General features: G+C 28.9%; 3 protein-coding genes across 8 annotated transcripts; all 3 read right to left on the reverse strand.

The window, feature by feature from the left end:
- Nucleotides 1-30: 30 nt before the first annotated feature.
- LOC145750043 (uncharacterized) lies at nt 31-5949 on the reverse strand. The gene is made up of 19 exons (XM_082565958.1): nt 5770-5949; nt 5237-5448; nt 4860-4991; nt 4418-4573; nt 4215-4289; nt 3861-4092; nt 3490-3674; nt 3272-3343; nt 2970-3161; nt 2762-2833; nt 2488-2682; nt 2240-2311; nt 1790-1984; nt 1630-1701; nt 1340-1534; nt 1180-1251; nt 880-1074; nt 722-793; nt 31-477 (listed from the first exon to the last, which is right to left on the reverse strand). The coding sequence occupies exons 1-19, from the start codon at nt 5801-5803 to the stop codon at nt 268-270; spliced, it is 2640 nt and encodes an 879-aa protein (XP_082422084.1). The 5' UTR covers nt 5804-5949; the 3' UTR covers nt 31-267.
- Nucleotides 5950-6635: 686 nt separating this feature from the next.
- Nucleotides 6636-13760, reverse strand: LOC145749757 (atlastin-3-like). Of its 4 annotated transcripts, XM_082565615.1 has the most exons (17): nt 13613-13760; nt 13125-13342; nt 12860-12991; nt 12545-12700; nt 12348-12422; nt 11887-12118; nt 11509-11693; nt 11347-11418; nt 11041-11232; nt 10855-10926; nt 10552-10746; nt 10328-10399; nt 9857-10051; nt 9695-9766; nt 9396-9590; nt 8364-8477; nt 6636-8189 (listed from the first exon to the last, which is right to left on the reverse strand). In XM_082565615.1, the coding sequence occupies exons 1-17, from the start codon at nt 13644-13646 to the stop codon at nt 7992-7994; spliced, it is 2409 nt and encodes an 802-aa protein (XP_082421741.1). In that variant the 5' UTR covers nt 13647-13760; the 3' UTR covers nt 6636-7991. The 4 variants fall into 4 exon arrangements, with proteins under 4 accessions (XP_082421741.1, XP_082421742.1, XP_082421743.1 ...); XM_082565616.1 differs by lacking the exon at nt 10328-10399; XM_082565617.1 differs by lacking the exon at nt 8364-8477.
- Nucleotides 13761-15851: 2091 nt separating this feature from the next.
- LOC145749756 (atlastin-like) lies at nt 15852-21815 on the reverse strand. 3 transcript variants are annotated; one of them, XM_082565612.1, is made up of 20 exons: nt 21789-21815; nt 21585-21620; nt 21144-21355; nt 20875-21006; nt 20481-20636; nt 20267-20341; nt 19746-19977; nt 19481-19665; nt 19334-19405; nt 19062-19253; nt 18791-18862; nt 18425-18619; nt 18191-18262; nt 17682-17876; nt 17524-17595; nt 17241-17435; nt 17002-17070; nt 16707-16901; nt 16527-16598; nt 15852-16176 (listed from the first exon to the last, which is right to left on the reverse strand). In XM_082565612.1, exons 2-20 carry the CDS (start codon nt 21616-21618, stop codon nt 15958-15960), a joined length of 2646 nt encoding a protein of 881 aa, XP_082421738.1. In that variant the 5' UTR covers nt 21619-21620; nt 21789-21815; the 3' UTR covers nt 15852-15957. The 3 variants fall into 3 exon arrangements, with proteins under 3 accessions (XP_082421738.1, XP_082421739.1, XP_082421740.1); XM_082565613.1 differs by lacking the exons at nt 21585-21620; nt 21789-21815 and having other exon boundaries at nt 21209-21351; XM_082565614.1 differs by lacking the exons at nt 15852-16176; nt 16527-16598; nt 21789-21815 and having other exon boundaries at nt 16726-16901; nt 17055-17070; nt 21585-21707.
- Nucleotides 21816-22400: the final 585 nt, after the last annotated feature.

Consider the following 22400-nt stretch of genomic DNA (forward strand, 5'->3'; position numbering starts at 1 on the left):
GACGCCACTCAATAAACATGGATTTAGACATTACTTAAATTCAGAGTTTATTTCCGTAAGATTTAGCCAGAATTATATACAATACCACTAAAGCTTTAAGCTAAAAGCAATTTTGCTTTATGAAAATGAATAAAACTAATTTTGCAATACAAAGCTAGGCTACAACAAAGGCAATAGCATTTAACAGGAGCCAATAATATGTACACACAACTAAATATTTGATCGATTAAAGCTTAAAGTTTGTCAATAACACATGCACCACAAAATTTACAATATGACACAGCCTTCGTTTTTCCTCTTATTAATTTCAGCAACCTTTGTGAAAACTTTCTCAGCCTCTTCAGCAAATTTAGGCAGCACTTCTTGGCCATGTTTTGTCAAGCCAACAACCTTCGTTAGCTCACCAAGTAGGCCATTCTTAGAAGCACTATGCTCGCTGGCTAATTTGTCTGGCTTGACATACTTTCCACTTGTTACCTGCCAAAAGAAATGTGAAGCGAATTTTTAAATTTAAGCATAAAAAATACATTGTTTTTTTTAAAACGTTGAACTAACTTCGGAAGCCAACCAACTTGGTGTGTTGTACAAATTAGCAGTTTATTGAACAAAACATATAATATAATATAAACAAGATTTAAACTGCAATGTTTAACAATATAATACACTGACACATATTATATTGGTTATATGTAAATAAGTGTGAATAACGAAAAAGACAAACCTCGTTCATTTTTTTCATGTGTTTGGACTTCATTAACTCAAGTTGTGCCTCCGCTCTTCCTCTGGCTAATACCTTTAAAAACACAAAAATAACAAAGTAAGCATTTTCATCTTTCGAAAATAACATTTCAGAAAAAAAAATTTAAAAACGAGATTTACCTCTTGGTTTTTGTTGTTTTTCTGTATTGTCAGAAAGTGCTTCTCAATGTCAGCTTCCAGTTCTTTTTTGTTGGACGCACGTTCATTTTTAGGATCCTTTGGACACTTATCGTTGTACTGACTTAGAGAAATTGCCTTTACTTCACAATGCTTGCTAAAGAGCCTATCTTCGTCTCGATATTGACCAGTAGTAAACTTTAATAAGTTGTAAAGTTAGTTGTAGATACACAGAAGTACATTAAGTGGGAAAAACTCCTAAAATTTGTATTTAATTAATAAAAATTGTAATATGTTATGTACCTCATTCATGTCTCCCTTGTACTTTTCAAAACATATCATTTTCATGTTTTGGAAATCATTTAATACCCTCTCCTGAAAACAAATAAAATTTGATTTACTAAATCTTGCTTTATATATTATTACAAAATTCTACAAATAAACATGATAAAATATAATGTACCTTTCTTCTTTCGTTTTTGTTCTTAATTTCTCCTACTGCGTCCGCAAGAACTTCGTCCAACTGATTTTTACATTTTTCCACGAACGATTCACCTTTTGATCCCAAAGAAAGATCAATAATCGTTTCGGCTTGTTTTTTTCCTTGCTGGTGGGCATTTTCAATTTTATCTGGATTGATATAATCTTCCCCACACACCTTTATAATTAATAATAAAAAAAATTGATTACGCAACAAAAATGATTATCGCTCTTTTGAGTAGTTTTTGTAATTTTTAATATTGTAAAACTTACACCGTTAATGTAACTGTTGTATGCCTCCTTTGCTTGAGTGAGTGTTTGCAAAGTTTGGGCCTCATCCAATTTCTAAAATGCATATTTATGTATTTTAAAACAACGTCAAAGATTAAAATAACAAATTGTCGTATATTTTAACGCAAAAATGTAAAATTACCCGGTTCATATTATTAGTTTCTTCAAACTTTTTCCTTTCTTCATTGAGCTGGTCAGTCAAATCCGTTCTAGTTTCTTGCTTTAATTCACTTTCATTTCCAATCTCTGACTCATCAAAAATAGCGAAAGCTGATTCCTGGGCTTTTGAGATCGCTTTTTTTAATTCATCTACCTCGACAACTTTCCCGCTGCATTCCTTTAAAAATATACAATTTTATGCTGTTAAAGAATTTATTTTAAACACATAGACACTAAATTTTTAAACTCTAAATTGTATAAAAACGACTGTGTAGTTGTTTTGCTGTTTTAATTTTAGGTAAAAAGGTTAATATCGACCGCCTTAATACTGGATGCTTTTGAGCAAAACAAACCTGATAAAAGTTATCAGGTCGAAAAACCCTCAAATTTTTATACATGGAATTAATACAACAACTTTTTGGTAAAAACATACCTCATTCATGATCAAGTTAAACTTTTGCCTTGCCTCTAGTGAAAGGTTGGACAGTCTTCGTTTTAAATCATCCTGTAATTAATTAGTTATAAGCAGTAAGTTAATGATATGGATACATACATTATGCAAATAGGACAAGAAAATATATTCGCGAAAAACATGTTTGGTTTGTCTTAAAAAAACTGACAAACAAAAATTAATTTATGATTTTGCAATATGCAGTTTATAGTTTATTAACAGTAACTTACCAGTCGGTAACGATTGCTTTCTTTGAACTCCATAAATACAATTTCTAGAAGTTCCTCCAACCTTGTTTTATTTTGCCCAATAACTGATTCTTCAAAGTTTTCGGTTTGATCTTGAAATGACTTTAAAGCCTTGGTGTAGCAATCTTGCTTTATCTCTGATAAAGTGAGGTCGTCCACATAGCTTTCATTGCTCGCCTTTTTAAAAAATAATGACGTTTTAATCTAAATATATTTCGGGTACACGTAAATTGATAAGTTAAAAAAATCAAATAACCTCATTTAAATCTTGTTTAAATGTAAAGACAGTCTCCTCCAAAATATCACGAACTTTGGATTTCATTTGTTCCTAAAAATAAATTTTAAACAATTAACATAAAGTACACTTTAAAAAACATAAACAAAACTTGATTTACACACATAAATAAATAATTAAAGTTGTACTTAACCGTTTTCTACCAGTGAATATAAACTTTATTCCATACCTTGAATGTTATGTTTATTTGTTGAAACACTTGGAGTTCTTGATCAATTTGCTCGTTCAACATTTTTTTACTCGCACTTATGAATTTGGATTCTCCCATTTTTGGAAGTTCATTAAAGCGAGTCAATGCCTGATCTCGGCAAGTGTTTTGTTTAGTTTCAAACACTTCGGGTCCCATGTAAGTTACACACACCTGGAAAATGTATTTACTTTCACTTTAGTGATAAACCATAAGGTAAGTTGCTTTTCAAAAGTTAGTTATTATATGATTACTAAACCAATATTTAACAAAATTTGATTTACTCTGCTCATGTTTTCTTTGAACACAGCTAGACATTCCACTATCACGGAACTCATTGAGGCTCGCATATTTGCCTGAAAAATAGATAACTAAATATTTAAAAAATACTAGATAAGAAAAATAGATAACTAGAAAAATATATATCTAAATATAAAAATAGATATTTATTTGGCTAAATTTTTAAAGATGCATTTACATTAACAAAAATACCCAAATTTACCTCTAAAATTGTTGCCACTTTTGGCATTTTACCGCTCTCAAAAATCTTGAAATAACCCATGATAAAGTTGCTTAACTGCATGCCAGTCATAACCTTCCCGTTGTTAGTCTTTACAACAATGTTCACAGGTTCAAACAAGTGTTCATCCAAACTTCCAACCTCACTCAAAAAACGATCGTCAATTTCTGCAATGTAAAATTAAGAGTGTTTATAAAGTGGACCTCAAAATTTTTTTTTACAACTTATTTAAACAATAGTTAACAGTAATAAATACGGATTAGTTTTGAAATTTATTAGTACATAGGCAAGTATACTGTGTAAATAACGCTTTATTAATATATTTATATGTCGAATTTATACCAAAAACTTACCGCCTAATTGAATTTTTTCATCTTTGGCCCCTCTTTCCATCACCTTTTTGCCCGGACTTGGTAAGAGATAACAGGTGAATTTTGAAAAATAGTTTTGGATGTCTTCCTGAACCTTTCTAACCTCCTTAGATTTTGTTTTCTTGTTGAAAACCTTTGCCAAATACTTCTTGCCTCCTTCTTCTCCAAAGGCAAAGTCTTTATCAGCCCAATCACGTATCAGAAAGATAAGATGCTAAATTTTAATTAAATATTTTTGACCATATGAAAAGTATATTAGTGCGACTTCTTTATTTGCCCCAAATCTTAATATCAATCAAGCTATAAGTAAATAGTGACAATATAACAAAAAAATACCTGGAAAGGTTTAGAATTCTCAATTTGACTTTTCTTAGCAAGCGAAGTTGCCGATTTTCCGTATTCAGCAAACAACTAAAACATAAGACCACCACAGTCAAAATATTTAATTTAAAAAATATCAGCAGTGTTTAATAACAATCCTGAATCAATAAAAACTAACCAAATTTACTTAAGAGTAAAAATGTTTATAGCTAATTTACATGTAAGTTTTGAAGATCATCGGCGCCTATCATTTGCATGACGTTGTAAATTTGCACAGATCCAATTAATGTACTTAAAGCAAATATAACTGAAGAAGTTTTTACATCAGCTTCCAAGTCAAACGCACCTTGAGTATCCATCAAAAACAAGTTTACCTGTAATATATCACATTGTTGATTTTAAAATTTAATAAAGTTAACAACTGTTTTACAATTCATAACTTTACGAGAAAGTCGTGAAGTTTTAGATATAAAATATAAATTTAAATACAAGTTTTCGAAGCGCTAAAAGTTTTTAAAGCAAATTTTTACAATTTAACTAAAAAAACTGAATCTACAGCAGATATAGTTTGTATTGCTAATTATAAAAATAACGACACAAAAAATATAAAATGTTAAATAACATAACATTAAACCATTTAGTATTTAAAAAAGTTAAAACCTTTCCATGCGGAGTGTCATATAAAAATGGTTTGTTCCAAATCCATATCCCCTGGGTGTCGCCATCCATTCCACCCCTCCAGCCAAATCCCTTGCTTAAACGTTCAGTTGTATCGCCTATCCACTCTTCCTTCTAAAAATATTAAACAAAAAAAATAAACATAAAATTCGGATTGGTTGTACTTAACAGTTTTCGGAAAAACGACCGTAAAGTACAAGGGAGAATTAGCTAGGACCGCAAAGTACAAGAGTAAAATTTAACAAATTTTTTTTTGTTGCGATTTAAATGTAAAGATGTTTTGCGATTTAAATTCAAAAAAGGAATTAATAAATATTTTTGTTTAACAACCTAAGTTTTAAACGATTTCATTAACTTGCCTCGTCAGCCCAAAGGTACCGCAAAAACAGATTAAGGAGAAAAGATTTTCCTTTTCGAAAGGCGCCAGTCAAAGAATAAATAGCAATGGGTTTGTCTTTCACTTCGTCACTGCAGAATATTTCGTCAAGTGCTTCCTCGTTTAAAATAAAACCACCAGCATCGCCTGATTCGGCGTCTTTAGGCTGAACTAACTGTACAGCTTCTCCCTCATCTGTAACAAAAAAAATCGTTTACTTTAAACACAACTGTTTGCAGCTTAAGAAAGCATACATTTTTAAACGTAGCTATTTAATGAATGATATGCGAGAGCGAGGCGCCTTAAATACGCTTTACATAAAAAGTACAAGTTTTAAACCTTATGGTATTACAGACATAGCCAGTTTAAAAATGGTTAACAGGCCTTTTTAATTTCATCAAAATACAAAAACAATAACGGCGTTTCCTCGTATGACCAATAAACTATACAAAGTAATATTGAAACACTTTTTATATTATCAGGTTTTATTTTATAAAATTAATATGTAGTACAAACCTTCTTCACAATAATGATAGTCGTTTAAATCCATAACGCTATAAAAAGAGTTGTCTTTATTTAAATTCGCAACTGCTAAGATTCTTGAATAGCTTTATATGTCTAGCTAACTAACGCTTTATAACGCTAATCAAGGAAATCGAATTATAGTTCCGCGTTCACTCTTGACTTATTATATATAGAGCAAAAAGAGGAACTAAAGCGTAACAAGAAAAAAGAGGAACTTTAAACTTATGTGGTCGCAATTCCATTCGACAAGAAACCTTTCCTTCGCACCATACGGTTATTTAAAAAGCGGTGTTTTCCCGACGGTGTTTTTTTTTAACATTTGGTCGCCATCTGAAGGGCATGTATTGATTACAAAATAATTTTCAATACAAAGTCGCAATACAAAAACAAACGATTACGTATTTTGTTTACTGTACCGTAGCTTGGTATGCCAAGATAAAAAAAAAACAGAGAAAGTGCTTTATTTTTTAAATTATCTTCATATTGTTTGACTTAAATTCAACACTAAGAACATATTTTTTATAATATTCGTGACATACTAAAAAAGATAATAAAATTTAGATGCTAAAAACAAAAATTAAAGCAAAAGTGTCACACAAAAAAAAAATATTTTTAATAACAAAAGCGTTGATGGTTTTAAATATAGAACTTAAATGCAAATATTTCCCTTAATAAAGGGTATAATAATATTTAAACAACCACGTGTCTGTCAATTATATGTTTTATGTATGAATACTATGCAAACAAAAACTCAGCTATTTTACCATGTCGGTTTAAATTATTAGTTAAAGTTAATTTTTTTTAAATAAAACGAATGTTAAGCCCAATTGGCGTTTACACAACCGAGGATCCGACCACATAATTTGCTATTGTAAGCAAGCCGTAAGTTACCAGTTAAAATGCCCTAAACTATTTCAGTGGCACTTCCTTTATTTTAAAAGCCAAATTAAACAAAAAGTTTTCTGCACATTTTTTATAATCCTATGTTTTAGTTTACTCTGTTTAGTGTTCCCATTAAAAAAATATTTAACAGTAAAACATAGCCCATTGTTTAGGGATATGTTTTACCGCAAAGTATAAACCTATATTAGTTTTGACTTTGAAACTTGATGTTTCTGAATCGAACAAAAACGTTATGTAAAGTAAATTTAATTTGGTCTTAATAATTAATAAGCAAAGAAACTCACACACAAATATTGATTAAGTACATGCAAACGGAGGAAAAAATATAAAAGGAAAGATTTTTGTTTTTATATTACCTCGCAATTTTTGTACTTAAATGCTGTGGTCGCGGCCTACCTTAAAATACCATTGTTTTCTAATACCCAGAGCATGTTCTGAGCGTTGAAATTTGATACTTATGTATTTAACCGTAATTACTTTAACAAAATAAAGTTTAAACAAAAGTTAACGTCGTAAGTGTATCAGTGTTAATTACAACAAACTAAAAACTATGCGTTGAGTGTGTGTTGCTTAAAATTACACCTTTTTTAGTGCCAGCACGAATAAAAGTTAAATCTTTTTGATTCGCAGTCTGATGCCAAGACCGCTATACCACTCCATACAATACTAATTCTGTAGTGGCTTTGCGTTACAATCAGCAGCTTATTGGAAGATCAATTACCCCATCAATTACTCACTTTAACATCAATTTAGTAATACCAATTTTAGTTTAACGTTGTGCATTTATAGCGTTTCTACATAATACCAAAGAAAACACACAAAAAATAGGTATTACCTACACGAGTTTTATAATCCCTAATTACAGTACAACAGGTTGGATCAAAAAAGGTTAAATTCAAAAGCTAAGATAAAATAAAAAAAGACACAAAACTAAATCAAACCACAAAGCGAAAAACACAAACGGCAGATTAACGTCGAATACAAACATGTCCAACAATAAAATACTTTAGGAAATCGTAAAATTGTATATAATAAAAGTAAAAATCATATGTGCTTTAAACTTTTTAAAAGAAGGATTAAGCCAGACAAATACAAAATAAATGTATTTAAACGTACTTGACAAAACATTAACGCATTTTTAAATAAAATCTTTATACAATATCCATTTACAAACAGCTAATAATAATATAAAGCCAAACGCCTCATATTATCAAAATGACAAATGAATTTTTTGAAAACAATAAGCTATAACCAGAAATTAAAAAAAGGCGTACAAGGTTTAAACAAAAATATTGTCACAAGTCACAACATTACATTACGACACATGTTTTTCTGGCCTGAACAGCTCTGTCAAACATTTCGTCTGCTTCTCTTTCAAATTTATGCACTACATGTTCAACGTGTTCAGTCAAAATCATTCCATCTCTTAACTCACCGAGTAGGCTTCGTTTGGAAACAATGTGATGGAACTCGAAATTAAAATCGTCTCCGAGCAGAGGTCGGGGTGCCTGCGAAAATTTGACATTCATAACTCCGTTAGATTAAAGACTTAAAACATTTTTATAAACGTTCAGATTTTAGTTTCAGTTTGTACCCCAAACAGCAATGTGTAACATCATATTACATTTACAGTATTTTAATTGACACATTTCATGTTTAAATATGAAAAATAAATATTCGACCCTGTTTAGGTGCTCCTGGTGCCTATGTAGCAACAAGTGATAAAGAGCCTTGTCTTTGTTTTTGGCCCATTCCTTGATAATCACTATGTTCCCTTCTAGATGTCCCGCAGTGGACTATAAAAAAATTTAAAGTAGTCTAAGGCTGTGGCTTGTTTACAAAATAACAAGGTCTTTAAATTATTATAAAATAAAATAAATTCGGAGACCCACGACGGGCCTATTTGTAGATTTATTGTAAATTATGATGCTTATACAGCTAAAATACATTTTTTACATAGTTCAATTAAAACAAAGGCATTTATATTTTAAGATTTAATTTAAGTGCAATTTTACGCATACTGTTTTTTATTTAAACTTAGCAAAAATGTAGTTTTTAAAATGAAGGCGAAACCCATTTAAAAAAAACAAAAACAAATAATACGGATCAATTTAACCGGATTTTGTATACAAAGAAGAATAAAACAAAATAAAAAAATAAAATTAATTTAAGATGATTCACATACAGCCATAGAGCGGTGGACTGAGCTTATTGTAAAATCAGGGCAAGCACGGATATAGTTTAAGTTAATTGTAATGATAGCTCAAAATTTTAAATTATCAATTTTAATTAGCCTTACTTAATCGGGTTTAACTAAAGGGTGTTTATGCCGTTAAAAAACGATCTATCAAAAGTGCGTTTAATCAAGATTTGTTTTAAAAGTCTCCTTTTAGTCAAAATTTTAAATATTTGCGTTTAAAAATTGCTTTGTAATACATGTCAATTTTATATTTTTTTTAAATAATTGCGTTTTGGTGGCCAAGAGATTGGTTAAGTTCAACATTTTGATATAATAAAACGTAAAAAAATGTTGGTTTGCACTATTAACTTAAAACAAGTCACCGCACTGGGAACAAGTGTTAAATTGTTATAATAGGTTGTTATAATACACATCATTTTTATTTACCCCATATTTTTTACTAACGTTTTCTAATTACAAAAATAATGTTATTTTAGGAATTTATTGAGTTTTATATTTAAATAAAGATAAATACCCCCTGTATTTCGTTTTTACTCATTAGTTCTTCTTTGAAATCTTCAAGTACTTTGCCCAATTGAGTTTTACATTTTTGCACAAATATTTCACCTTTTGATTTCAAGCAAAGATCAATTAATGCCTCGGCCCGTTTACTTCCTTGTTTGTGGACATCTTCAATTTTATTAGGATCGATATGATTTCCCCCAGTTACCTTATATTTTCAATAAAAGCAGCTTGTAAAAACATTATGCAACAATTGAATAAATGATATTATTAGTATAAACTAAAAAATAAATTCAATTACTTTATACTTACGCTGTAAACGTAATTATTGTATGCATCTTTTGCTTGAGTGAGTGTTTGCAAAGTTTGAGCGTCTTCCAAATCCTGAAATGCACATAAACGTTTTTTAAAACCTAAAATGCACATAAAAAGTTTTTTTTGTTTGTATAATTTAAGACAAAAATAACAATATACCCGGGTTATATTATTAGTATCTTCGAACCTCTTCGTTTCTTCGTGAAGTTGTTCAGCCAATTCCAATTTAGCTCTTTTCTTTAATTCGCTTCCATTGCCAACCTCTGACTTATCAAAAACAGCTAAGGCTGATTCCTGAGCATTTAAGATTGCATTTTTTAATTCTTCTGTCTCGACAACTTTCCCACTGCATTTCTTTAAAAAAATAAAAGTTTTGTTGTTAAAAAAATTGCTTAGATACATAAAGTTTAAATAGTCAAAATCAGAAAAATATAAAAACAACCACAGTTATTACAACCTGTTGATTTAAATATTAAATCGCCAGTTCAATTACACACAGGCCTTAACAAGGCTTACTTCTGCTGAGAAACAAAAGAACAAAAGATAGCAAATCAAAACTCTATGCTTGTACAATTGTGTCAGATTTCTTACACAACAAAATTACATAGAAGCTTTTTAATAAAAACACACCTCTTTCATGAATAAGTTAAACTTTTGTTTTGCTTCAAGTGAAAGGGTAGACAGTTTTTGTTGTAAGTCGCCCTGTTTGTTAATTAAATATTATAGATAAATGTACTATACACAATATGTTATTTACGTTGTGCACTGGAGTTCACTTATTAAGATGTATTTTTAAGTTAACAATTTCCGATAATAATCTTATATAATTAAAATTTGTAGTATCAGTAACTAACCAATCGGTAACGGTTTTTTTCTTTAAACTCCATAAATGCAATTTCTAGATGTTTCTTTAACTTTGTGTTATTCTCACCAATAACTGATTCGTCGAACTTTTCGGTTTGATCTTGAAATGACTTCAAAGCTTCGGTGTAGCAATCTTGCTTTATTTCTGCTAATGTGGGGTCGTTTACGTAGCTTTCATTGCTTGCCTAATTACATTAAAATTAGTAATAATAGGTATTTTTTTAAAAATGGCAATTTAAGCATTTGAATAGTTAAAAACGAAACCAATTTAAAATTTAGATGAAAAAAATAACCTTATTTAAATCTTGTTTGAATGTAAACACTGTCGACTCCACTAAATTAAAAACCTTTGCCTTCTCTTTCTCCTAAAAATAATTTTAAAAGAATACAAAAAAACAAAAACCAAATGCCGCAATCTAAAAAATTTAAACTTTAGCAAATCATTTTTTGTTTAGTATTTTGACACGAGTTTTATGTACCTTAAATGTTTCGTTACTATTTCTAAACAGTTTAAGTTCATGACCTATTTCCTTCTCCAATTCCTTCTTACTCGCGTTTACGAAATCGGAGTCCCCTATTTTGGGAAGTTTATCAAAGTAAAGCAGTGCCTGACTTCGATTTTCATTTTGTTTAGTTTCAAACACCGCAGGTTTCATGTAAGTTGCACAGACCTAAAATTTGTATTTATTTTAACTTTATAAATTAACTTTATTCTACTTTTTTATGTTTTGTCTTAATTTCTAATAGTTAGTACTTAAAAAAATTCAAAATATCATTTAATTTACTTTTTTCATGTTTTCCTTAAACATAGCCAGACATTTCATTTTTAGAGAAATCATCGTTGCATTCATGTTCGCCTAAAAAAAGTGTATTAGCATTATTTGCGTGACTAGTAACTTTTTTAATTTTTTTTACTTTTAAAACACTTTTAAAACTTCCAAAATTACCTCTAAAATTGTGGCCACTTTTGGCATTTCACCACTTTTAAAAATATTAAAATAAGTCAAGATAAAGGTGCTTAATTCCATTCCTGTCATGACTTTTCCGTTGTTAGTTTTTACAACAATGTTCTTAGGTTCAAACAAGTGTCTATTCAACATTGTTACTTGACTTAAAAAACATTTGCCAATTTCTGCAATTCAAAAATTAAAATATTTAAAAGTGTATTAAAACATAAAACATTTAGGCATTACATCAAAAATGTCAAACTGTAAAAATTATAAATCGATTTGAATTTATAAATCGATTTGAATTTACTACACTGCATATTATGCTTTATAAATATATAAATAACTTTTTATATTTGATTTAAATTAAAAACTTACCGCCTAATTGTATTTTTTTATCTTTGGCCCCTCTCAGCATAACCTTTTCGCCCGGACTTGGTAAAAGATAACAGGTAAATTTCGAAAAGTAGTTTTGAATCTCCTCCTGAACCTTTTTGATTTCCTTGGATTTTGTTTTCTTGCTGAAAACTTTTGCCAGATACTTCTTGCCTCCTTCTTCACCAAATTCAAAATCTTTATCAGCCCAATCACGTATTAGGAAGATAAGATTCTGAATTATATTTAAAAAAATTTATAAAAAAGTTCCGTGTGATATAATGTTATGATTGGAAAGAGAAAGGTAATACAACTTGGTTTAAGCAAAGAAAGGATTAATTGGATAAATAGCTTAATTAACAAGTTTAGTTGCATACATTTACTATGTCGCTGCAAAGGTTATTATATTTTATTTTATCCAGTAAAGCAATAAAAAGTAACATGATCATTTTTACAAAAAATACCTGAAAAGGTTTAGAGTTTTCAATTTGATTTTTCTCAGCAAGCAAAGTCGCCGATTTTCCGTATTCAGCAAACAACTAAAACATAAGAAAGCGATCAAATTAATAAAGCTTATTCTATAAAAATCTTTTTAAAGCATTGTAAAAAAATTAAACCATAAATCTTTAAAAACAATAAATCATAGCAATAACTAATTTACTTGTAAGTTCTGCAGATCATCAGCACCTATCATTTGTACCACATTGTAAATTTGCACAGATCCAATTAATGTGCTTAGAGCAAATATAACTGAAGAAGTTTTGGTATCAGCTTCCAAGTCGAATGCACCTTGAGTATTCATTAAAAACAAATTAACCTATATGAAATAATACAGTATTGCTTTTTAAATTTAATTAAGTTAACAGCTTCTGATAAATTTACTATAAAAGAAATTAAGTTTAACTGTGCTTATTTAAAAAAAAATAATTTAAAATAATATTGTAAAACCGTTAATCAATGTTAAAAGAGCAAAAACCTTGTAATGCGGTGCGTCAAACAAAAACGGTTTATTCCAAATCCATATTCCCTGGGTGTCGCCATCCGTTCCACCCCTCCAACCAAATCCTTTACTTAAACGTTCGGTTGTATCGCCTATCCACTCTTCCTTCTATTAAATATTAAAAAAATGATAAATTAATATAACAATTCTATTAAAAAATTATTTTTTGAAACTTAAAGAAAAATTTGATTTAAAATATTTCTTTTTAATCGTAAAAATTTAAGTGATTTTATCAACTTGCCTTGTCAGCCAACATGTACCGCAAAAACAGATTAAGAAGAAAAGATTTTCCCTTTCGATACGCACCAGTCAAAGAATAAATAGCAATAGGTTTGTCTTTTACTTCGTCACTGCAGAATATTTCATCGAGTGCTTTCTCGTTTAATATAAAACCACCAGCATCGCCTGATTCGGCGTCTTTAGGCTGAACCAACTGTACAGCTTTCCCTTCAGCCTTAACTAAACAAAAACTTCAATTTAAACACATTTGTTTGAGAACTAGGTTCTCATTAAACGATAAATGGCCAAATGTTTTCCCAACTCAACTAATATATAAGATAAGCCTAAAAACAAAATGTTGTAGTACTTTTTTACAAAAAAAATTGCTAAAAACATTTTTTAACTCAACCAAGCAACAATGATATAAATAACTCTTTAAAGTTGGTCTTAGTCAATTTTAATGTAACATTTATAAAGTTAATATTTATTAAAATAGTTTTTAATACTAACCTTCTTTACATGTATAAGAGACCTTTGATTCCATGATGCTAAGCGAAAAATGTTAATCTTTTTTTAAAATTCTTAAATGCAAGTATTTTCTTTCGAATAACTCTGTTCGAGTGTTGGAGAAAACAAAAAGTGTAGCCTACATAGCGTTTTCTTGTTGTTTGTTATATATTGTGAAAGGGAAAACAAAAGCGGACAAAGAAACGTATCCTACACACCAGGTGGTTTCTTAAAACACAAGAGTTCAATAAAACGTGTTTTAACTTTTGTTTGTTAACTAGAGGTCATAGGTTAATTAAGAATTTATATTGTCATAAAAGTACCTTGACTCTATGTCGAGCTGAAAACAAAAGTAAATCAATATCATACTTCGTCAGTTTCTTTTTGTTTCAGGGTTTCGACAACATCACATATAGTGCTGAACCATAAATTTTCTGTTATCGAATTCGTTTTTAGTCGTTGCTAATCGCGTTACGCCATGTTCTAGATATAAATTTTCGAGCTGAAAACAAAAGTAAATCAATATCATACTTCGTCAGTTTCTTTTTGTTTCAGGGTTTCGACAACATCACATATAGTGCTGAACCATAAATTTTCTGTTATCGAATTCGTTTTTAGTCGTTGCTAATCGCGTTACGCCATGTTCTAGATATAAATTTTCGAGCTGAAAACAAAAGTAAATCAATATCATACTTCGTCAGTTTCTTTTTGTTTCAGGGTTTTGACAACATCACATATAGTGCTGAACCACAAATTTTCTGTTATCGAATTCGTTTTTAGTCGTTGCTGATCGCGTTACGCCATGTTCTAGATATAAATTGGCGCAAACACGCCTCCAATTTACGTCTTCAAATTTAAACATATTTTGAAATATTAACAAGGGCGTTGTTGATTTTAAATATAGAACATAAATCCAAATATTTCTCTTAATGAAAGTTATAAAAATATTTAAACAACCACGCGCGTCTGTCAATTATATGTTTTATCTATAAACACTAATATGTTTTATCTATAAATACGACCACATAATTTGCGATTGTAAGCGAATCGTAAGTAACAATGCCAGATTGAACTACTTCAATGGCACTTCATTTATTTTAAAAGCCAAATTAAACAAGGCGTTTTCTGCTCATATTCTATAAACCTATGTTTTAGATATTACTCTTTAAATAAAGCCAATAAAGTAAAAAATAAAGTGTAGTTTAATCTACCATTATGAAACAGCATTCTACTTTTTTTGGTTTTGTTTTCCTGAGCTTTCCATTCAAAAAATATTTAACAGTATAACATATACTACTTGTTAAGGATATTTTGTACCTTATAGTATATTTTTATATAAGTTTTAATTTGATTAACTTGCATTCATGTACCTAAATCAAACAGAACTGTCAAAATAATGAAATTAAATTGATCTTAATTATTTAAAAGCAAAGAAACACGCACATATTGATTTAACATCTGCAAACAGCAAAAAACACGCCTTGCCGTTTCTGATTTCGTTTTAACCAGAACGTAAGCGTACATTTTAGCGACCTAAAGCATGTTGTGAAAAAAAAAAAATGTGGTAGTATAGAGTTAATTATTAGATGTTTTTGACTTTCATTCTCTTATGCAAAGAAAAGTAATGGTATTTTTATAAGAATTACTGTCCTAATAAACGTTTTACTAAAAATTAAACAAGTGCCTAAAAAAGTTTTGTCAATTACTAGCAAGGTTGTTAATTGATCAATTTAACATCATTTTCAGTTGTAATAAACAGGGTTATAAAGATTTTGATAAATTGTAATAGTTGTTTTTTTATTGCCAAAAGGTTGTTTAAAATTTATCTTTTTTTTGCATTAAAGAACGGGCAAGGCGTGTTTTTTTGCTGTTTGCTGTTGCTAAATTAATATGTGTGTTTTTTTGCTTATAAATAATTAAGATCAATTTAATTTCACTTTTTCATGCCAAAAACTTTAGGCAATTGTTTAATTTAGATAAAATGTTTAAGCGTAAAAATTCGGTCAGATGTTAAATAAATTTTACTTTAAGTAAAACAATTTTTAGTAAAACCTTTATTAGGACAGTAATTCTTATAAAAAATATTTTAATTTATTCCTCCTGTTGCTTTTATAACGTTTTACTTCACATTGCTTTGCAGCTAAGTTTTAAATTTAAGGTCTACATGAACTTTTAAATAAATATATACCTTGCAATTTTTTTATATTTACTAAAATCACAAAAGATCAAACCATATGTATAAACAAATAAAATGCTTGATTGTCAATATCAAAAATTTAAAAAGTAGGTACTGCAAAGTGATAAAAAAATTTTTTTCACGATATAACACATTTGACGATATAACACGTTTACATTATAGCACATCGATTACTAGCTTTTATTAATTTAGCATTAGCTTCATTGGCATTTTCAAAAATATCCTCAGCCGCTGTCTCAAATTTGTGCAGTACATCTTGACCTTGCTTTGTCATGCCAACAGCTTTCGTTAACTCGATAAGTAAGGAACTTTTTGAAAAATCGTGTGCACTTTTTAATTTCACTGGATCGACAGGCCCATTTGCAGTTACCTGCCAAATAAACATTTAATTTATTTGTTTAAAGTAAAAGTTGCATATTGATAACTTGTTTTTATACCTATTTAAAATTAAATGCGAAATCCAATTTAAAAATTCAATAAACAAACTTTAATTTAATTACAATTAATAAACAAAATCTAAAAGTTTTAACATTTTTAAAAGTAAATACTTGCCTAATTTAAAAATAATTAAAAATTGAACGAAAATAAAAAAAAAATTTTAATAGATAAGTAAGCAAAAGTTTACAGTCTAAACCACAATGTGTGGGAATCTGATAAATGTTCAAAAATATTTTAATTGACATATTATATTTCTAAATATTACTAAGATAAATAACTAACCTGGTTTAATTTCTCCATGTGCTTGGTTTTCATCGACTCAAGTTCAGCATTTGCTTTTAATTTGGCCACCTCCTTTTTAAATAAAATATATATAAATTTTCACACAATCAGAAGGAATTAAAACACTGCTTCTATGTTATCAATACTTTTAAATGTTACTTTGTTAGAAATCAAGGTAACCTCTTTATGTTTGTTGTTTGTGTGTGTGGTTACAAATGCCTTGTTCAAGTCGAATTCAAGTTCGTTTTTGATAGAAATTCGTTCCTTTTCAAGATCCTTCGGGCATTGATCACTGTACAGAGCCAAAGTAACAGCTTTGAGCTCATTGTGCTTGCTAAGCAGCCTATCTTCTTCTTGATATGTATCGGTAAATAACTACAATGATATATGGCGAAAAAAGTTTTAAATACACATAATTAACATTACTTATGGAGTACTTAATTTACATTATTTGTTAACATATATATTTAAGTACTTTCATTTCATCGTTGTATTTTTTAAAACATATAATTTTCATTTTTCGGAAACCTTCTAATATCTTTTCCTAAAAACAAATGTATTTTTTTCTATTTTTTTACTTTGTTTTATTTTAATTTATAGCTTTTCCTTTTAGGATATAATAAACTTTGAGTAAACAATTAAACCATGTTTAAACCATTATTAAAGTTGTAAAAGTTTCCAAGCACGTTATAAAGTTAAAATAAGAAATATTACTTTTCTTTTTTCGTTTTTACTTTTCAGTTCTGTTCTTGCGTCAGCAAGTACTTCCTCCAATTGTTCTTTACATTTTTTTACAAATGATTCACCTTTTAAATCCAAAGTAAGATTAATTATAATCTCAGCCTGTTTTTTTCCTTCCTTGTGAGCATTTTTAATTTTATCTGGATTGACATAATCTTCCCCGCACACCTTAATGTTATGAAAACAGTTTTAGTATGTCACGGCTAGTACCAACAATGTTATTAATAAAATGTAAATTTTTGAAATATACACTTACGCAGTTTATGTAACTATTGTATGCATCCTTTGCTTGATTGAGTGTTTTTAAAGTTTGCGCCTCATCCAATTTCTAAATAATATAATCAATGTATTAAAAAAATAATACATGAAAATAAATAAATTAAAAAACTGTTTGGCGCCAAAAAAACAAAATACCAGGTTTATATTATTTGTTTTTTCAAAATTTTTCTGTTCTGCATTTAGCTGTTTAGTCAAGTCCAATCTGGTTATTTTCTTTAGATTTCCTCCACTTTCCATCTCTGACTCATCAAAAATACCAAATGCTGAGTCTCGGGCTTCTAAGATTGTATCCTTAAAAATACCTCCTTCAATAAACTTTCCGCTGCATTTCTATATAGCAAAAAAAAATTTTATTGTTTAGTTTAAAATTATCCGGCAAACAAATCTGCTTGATTGAAATCTGTTTTACTTGTTTTCTATTTTTTTTTTTATCAGTTACTAGGGCCTTAATATTAATAACACGAAAATATTACTAGAATGATTTTTAAAACAGAAAAACATTTTGAGTGTGAGTCAGGTGTCAAATGTCATTCTACTTCTAGGCAGTAAAGTTGACTTTGTAATGTCAAAAATATTAGTATACAACATTTTTAAAAAAGAAAATAATAAATAAATATTATAAATATTATTTGGTTTAATGATACCTTTTCCATAATTGAAGTAAATTTTTCCCTGGCTTTCAGTGAAATTTGAGACCATTTTCGTTTTAAGTCGTCCTGTTTTTTTTATTTAATTCAAAGCGGTTAAAAAAAATACTTAGGTATAGGTCTCATAAGTTTATTTAACAATCCTAAAAAACTTTACTATATTTATTATAAATTTATTTTAATGCAGAAAACAAGTAACTGTGATTTAAAAACTTAATATTTATAACTTACCAATCGATAATGATAACTCTTTTTAAGCTCAGTGAATTTAGCATCCAAAAGTTTCTCCAACTTTGTGTTCTTTTCACCAATAACTGATTTGTCAAACTTTTCGGTTTGATCTTGAAATAACTCTAAAGCCTTGCTGTAACATTCTTTCTTTATTTCTTCTAGCTTAGAATCTTCTACGTCGTTTCCACTGATTTGCTTTTTACAATAAAATATTTTTGGGTAATTTTCTTTTTTTGATTACACAAACATTTAAGTTTAACAAACAACTGTAAGATTAAATAATATTAGTTTTTTTTATATAAAACGACTTTACCTTGTATAGTTTTTAGAGCAAAACGCATATATATAAAAAAAAAACTAAAGAACCTTATTAATCTCTTGTTCAAATGTAAACACTGTTTTGTCCATTAATTCACAAACTCTAGTTTTCATTACTTCCTACAAAAAGTAAAAACACATTTTTTTCAACTGCAAACAAAAATCAAATGCTTATTTAAATATCGATTGACATAGCTAATAAATCAAAATTTTGCAATTTTCTGTATCACATTTAAAACTTCAGCATATTTTTTTTGTTTGAATTTCTTTAGCCAAAGTATTACTATGCCCTTTAAGATTAATATTAAATTATAAAGACCTTAAGCGTTTCGTTCATTTGTGAATACAAAACATTTTCTCCTTCAATTTGTTCCTCCAACATTTTTTTACTATAGCTTATAAATTTGGATTCACCCATTTTAGGAATTTTCTCAAAGTGAGTCAAAGCTTTACCTCGGCAAGTACTTTTTTCATTTTCAAACACTTCAGGTCCCATGTAAGAATCACACACCTGCAATTTTTATTTACTTTTACTTTAGAAATTAACATTATTTTAAATGGTATTTAAATTTAACATATAATATAATTTACCTTCTTCATATGTTCCTTGTATACAACAAGACTTTCTCTTACGACAATCCCCATCGATGCTTTCATGTTAGCCTAAAAAAAATTGTACTAGTTTGTTTCAAGTTATAAATTTAGTAGATATTTACCCTTAATACTTTTAGCATATACCTCTACAATTGTGTCCACTTTTGGCATTTTACCGTCTTTAAAAACCTTAAAATAATCCAAAATGAAAGTTCTTAATCTTATGCCTGTCATAACTCTTGCGTTGTTAGTTTTTACAACAATATTTTCAGGTTCAAACAAATGTTTGTTCAATCTTGTAACCTCACTTAAAAAGCGATCGCCAATTTCTGCGATAAAAAAATTATGTATAAAAGCCAAAAAACTACAATAACTAACTTTTTGTATTGGGTTTTAATAATAAACCTACCACCAACTTGGATTTTTTTATCATTTGACCCTCTGTCCAGCACAGTTGAGCTTGGTCTTGGTAGGAGATAACAGGTAAATTTCGAGAAGTATTTTTGAATCTCCTCCTGAACCTTTTTGATTTCCTTGGACTTTGTTTTCTTGCTGAAAACTGTCGCTAGATACTTCTTGCCTCCTTCTTCACCAAGTTCATAATCTTTATCAGCCCAGTCACGTATCAGAAAAATTAGATGCTAAATTTTAAAGATTTATATTTATTTATGAGATCGAAAATACTAAATGCATAATCATATATTTAAACTTATTTAAAAAAATTTAAAAATGTGCTCAAAACAAAATTTAAAGTGGGCGTATGAACACAAACTATTATTTTTAAACAAACATTGAGGTCAAACAACAAACATTGAAGTCAAAAAGTTTTTAGTTATACCAAAATTTACCCACGTGACAGATATTCTAATCTCTATGTAGTCTAATATGGCGATATTAATTAACAACTAGTGATAATATGATAAGGAATACCTGGAAAGGTTTGGAGTTCTCCATGTGATATTTCTTGGCGAGTGTAGTTGCCGATTTTCCATAATCAGCAAACAACTAAATCATAAAATTACATAAAAGATCATTTAGAGTAATGAAAAAATTTAAAAATTGTTAAGAAAACGATCCTAAAAATTTGAATTTATTAAAACTTACTAAAAATACCAAAAGCTAAAAACAAGATTACATAATTTACATGTAAGTTCTGTAGATCATCGGCGCCTATCATTTGCATAACATTGTAAATTTGCACAGATCCAATTAATGTACTTAAAGCAAATATAACTGAAGAAGTTTTTACATCAGCTTCCAAGTCAAAGGCACCTTGAGTATCCATCAAAAACAGGTTTACCTGTAATATTTTACACGTTATATAATATTGTTTTTAAGAGATTTAATAAGCAAAACAACAAAAATTTGTCCTTTTTAAACTGCTGTTATATTTTTTTATATTTAATGTGGATACTTATTATAAAAGCAATATTTTTCCAGATTATGAAAGACGTATTTACTCTAAATTATATTTTGCTAGGTAAGGTGAATTTGAAAAATCATAGGGCAATATTTTGTTTTCAATTTTAAAAGTGAACCTCGCCATGCGGAGTGTCACACAAAAACGGTTCGTTCCAAATCCATATTCCCTGGGTGTCGCCTTTTATTCCTCCTCTCCAGCCAAATCCTTTACTTAAACGTTCAGTTGTATCGCCTATCCACTCTTTCTTCTATTAAATTTAAAATAATTAACTGATAATTAAACAAGTTTTTTTTAAGGTAACTTTTTTATAAAAAATAGATTAAATTTAAATTAGGAAATGTTTTTGTTTAATAACATAAAATTTTATTAATTTTATAAACTTGCCTTGTCAGCCCACAGGTAACGTAAAAACAGATTAAGAAGAAAAGATTTTCCCTTTCGATACGCACCAGTCAAAGAATAAATAGCAATAGGTTTGTCTTTTACTTCGTCACTGCAGAATATTTCGTCAAGGGCGTCTTCGTTTAATATAAAACCACCAGCATCGCCTGATTCGGCGTCTTTAGGCTGAACCAACTGTACAGCTTCTCCCTCATCTAAAACAAACAGAGCGTAACTTTAAAAACAATCGATTGTGAAAAAGTCTCTTACAATATAAAAAAACACAAAAATATTTACCTAAATAAATGTGTCATTTTATAGTTGCAAGCACCCGATTTAATCAATTTACAACAAAAATATTGATGTTTATTTCAATTTACTTAAATCATTTTAAATTTGAATTTAACAACTTCTATTTTTATAAACATTTTGTTTATTACGAACCTTCTTCACTATATTGGTCATCGCTCGAACTCATGCCTAAACAGAAGTCTAATTTTAATCCTGTTTTTAAATTAGAAACTGCAAGGGTTTTTAAAATAAACTTGTTTAAAAATCAAGTTTTTGCTTAAGTTCTATATATACTACGCTAAAGAGGAACCGCAACGAAAAAAGAAGAACCTTAAACTTGTGTAGGCATAGCCTTACCTCACTCACCACATAGCTTGTTAAAACATGGAAATTTTGAAAATGCGTCACAGCCATCTATTTATAACGTCAAGGGCATGTATCGATTACATACATTATTCAATGTCATGGCGGAATGCGAAACAAAAGTTTCGAACTAGGTTAAAAGTAGCTTGGTTCCTTTTGTTAATCTATAAACACAAATAATATATTGTTTCTTAACCTATAAAGGGTTGTTTTAAAAAAGTTGTTCTTTAAATTTCGACAAAGAACAACAAATTTATTTGAAAGTTAAACATTAAAAAACGAATTAAGGAGTCTATTTGCAAAACAAAAGTTGTTAACACTAATTCAAGCACTCGATACCACAAACAAAAAAAAGCAAGGATCTTTTTTAATTCACAGTGCTCCAAAATGTTTTTAGCCGTAAAATAAATGCAAGATTGGGCAAAACTATAAAAGTAATAAATGACACGGTTTTACGATAAAGTTTTATTATCTAATTTGCCAATATAACAAAGAATATAACTGTCCGTTGCCTTAACCCTTTACTGGTTATTAAGATAAGACCATATTCCTAATGCAGTAAAATCCTGATTACTTTTTCTTTAACGGTTGACTTTTATAAAACGC

The sequence above is a fragment of the Corella eumyota genome, chromosome 4 (genome assembly GCF_963082875.1).
Source record: "Corella eumyota chromosome 4, kaCorEumy4.1, whole genome shotgun sequence".
In the NCBI taxonomy this organism is placed as follows: domain Eukaryota; kingdom Metazoa; phylum Chordata; class Ascidiacea; order Phlebobranchia; family Corellidae; genus Corella; species Corella eumyota.

Bases quoted from the DNA above. Each gene is read 5' to 3' on its own strand.
- LOC145749756 (XM_082565612.1), bottom strand. From the start codon at position 21,618: ATGAGTTCGAGCGATGACCAATATAGTGAAGAAG. The intron at 21,356-21,584 runs GTTCGTAATAAA...TGTTTGTTTTAG, and splicing joins TGACCAATATAGTGAAGAAG to ATGAGGGAGAAGCTGTACAG. The intron at 19,666-19,745 runs GTAGGTTTATTA...TTTTTATCGCAG, and splicing joins TAAAAAAATCCAAGTTGGTG to AAATTGGCGATCGCTTTTTA.
- LOC145750043 (XM_082565958.1), bottom strand. From the start codon at position 5,803: ATGGATTTAAACGACTATCATTATTGTGAAGAAG. The intron at 3,162-3,271 runs GTAAATCAAATT...TACATTTTCCAG, and splicing joins TCAAAGAAAACATGAGCAGA to GTGTGTGTAACTTACATGGG. The intron at 2,834-2,969 runs GTATGGAATAAA...ATTTATTTTTAG, and splicing joins AAATAAACATAACATTCAAG to GAACAAATGAAATCCAAAGT.
- LOC145749757 (XM_082565615.1), bottom strand. From the start codon at position 13,646: ATGGAATCAAAGGTCTCTTATACATGTAAAGAAG. The intron at 11,233-11,346 runs GTAAATTAAATG...TACAAATTTTAG, and splicing joins TTAAGGAAAACATGAAAAAA to GTCTGTGCAACTTACATGAA. The intron at 10,400-10,551 runs GTTAGTTACTGA...ATTAACAAACAG, and splicing joins AAAAAAACCGTTACCGATTG to GGCGACTTACAACAAAAACT.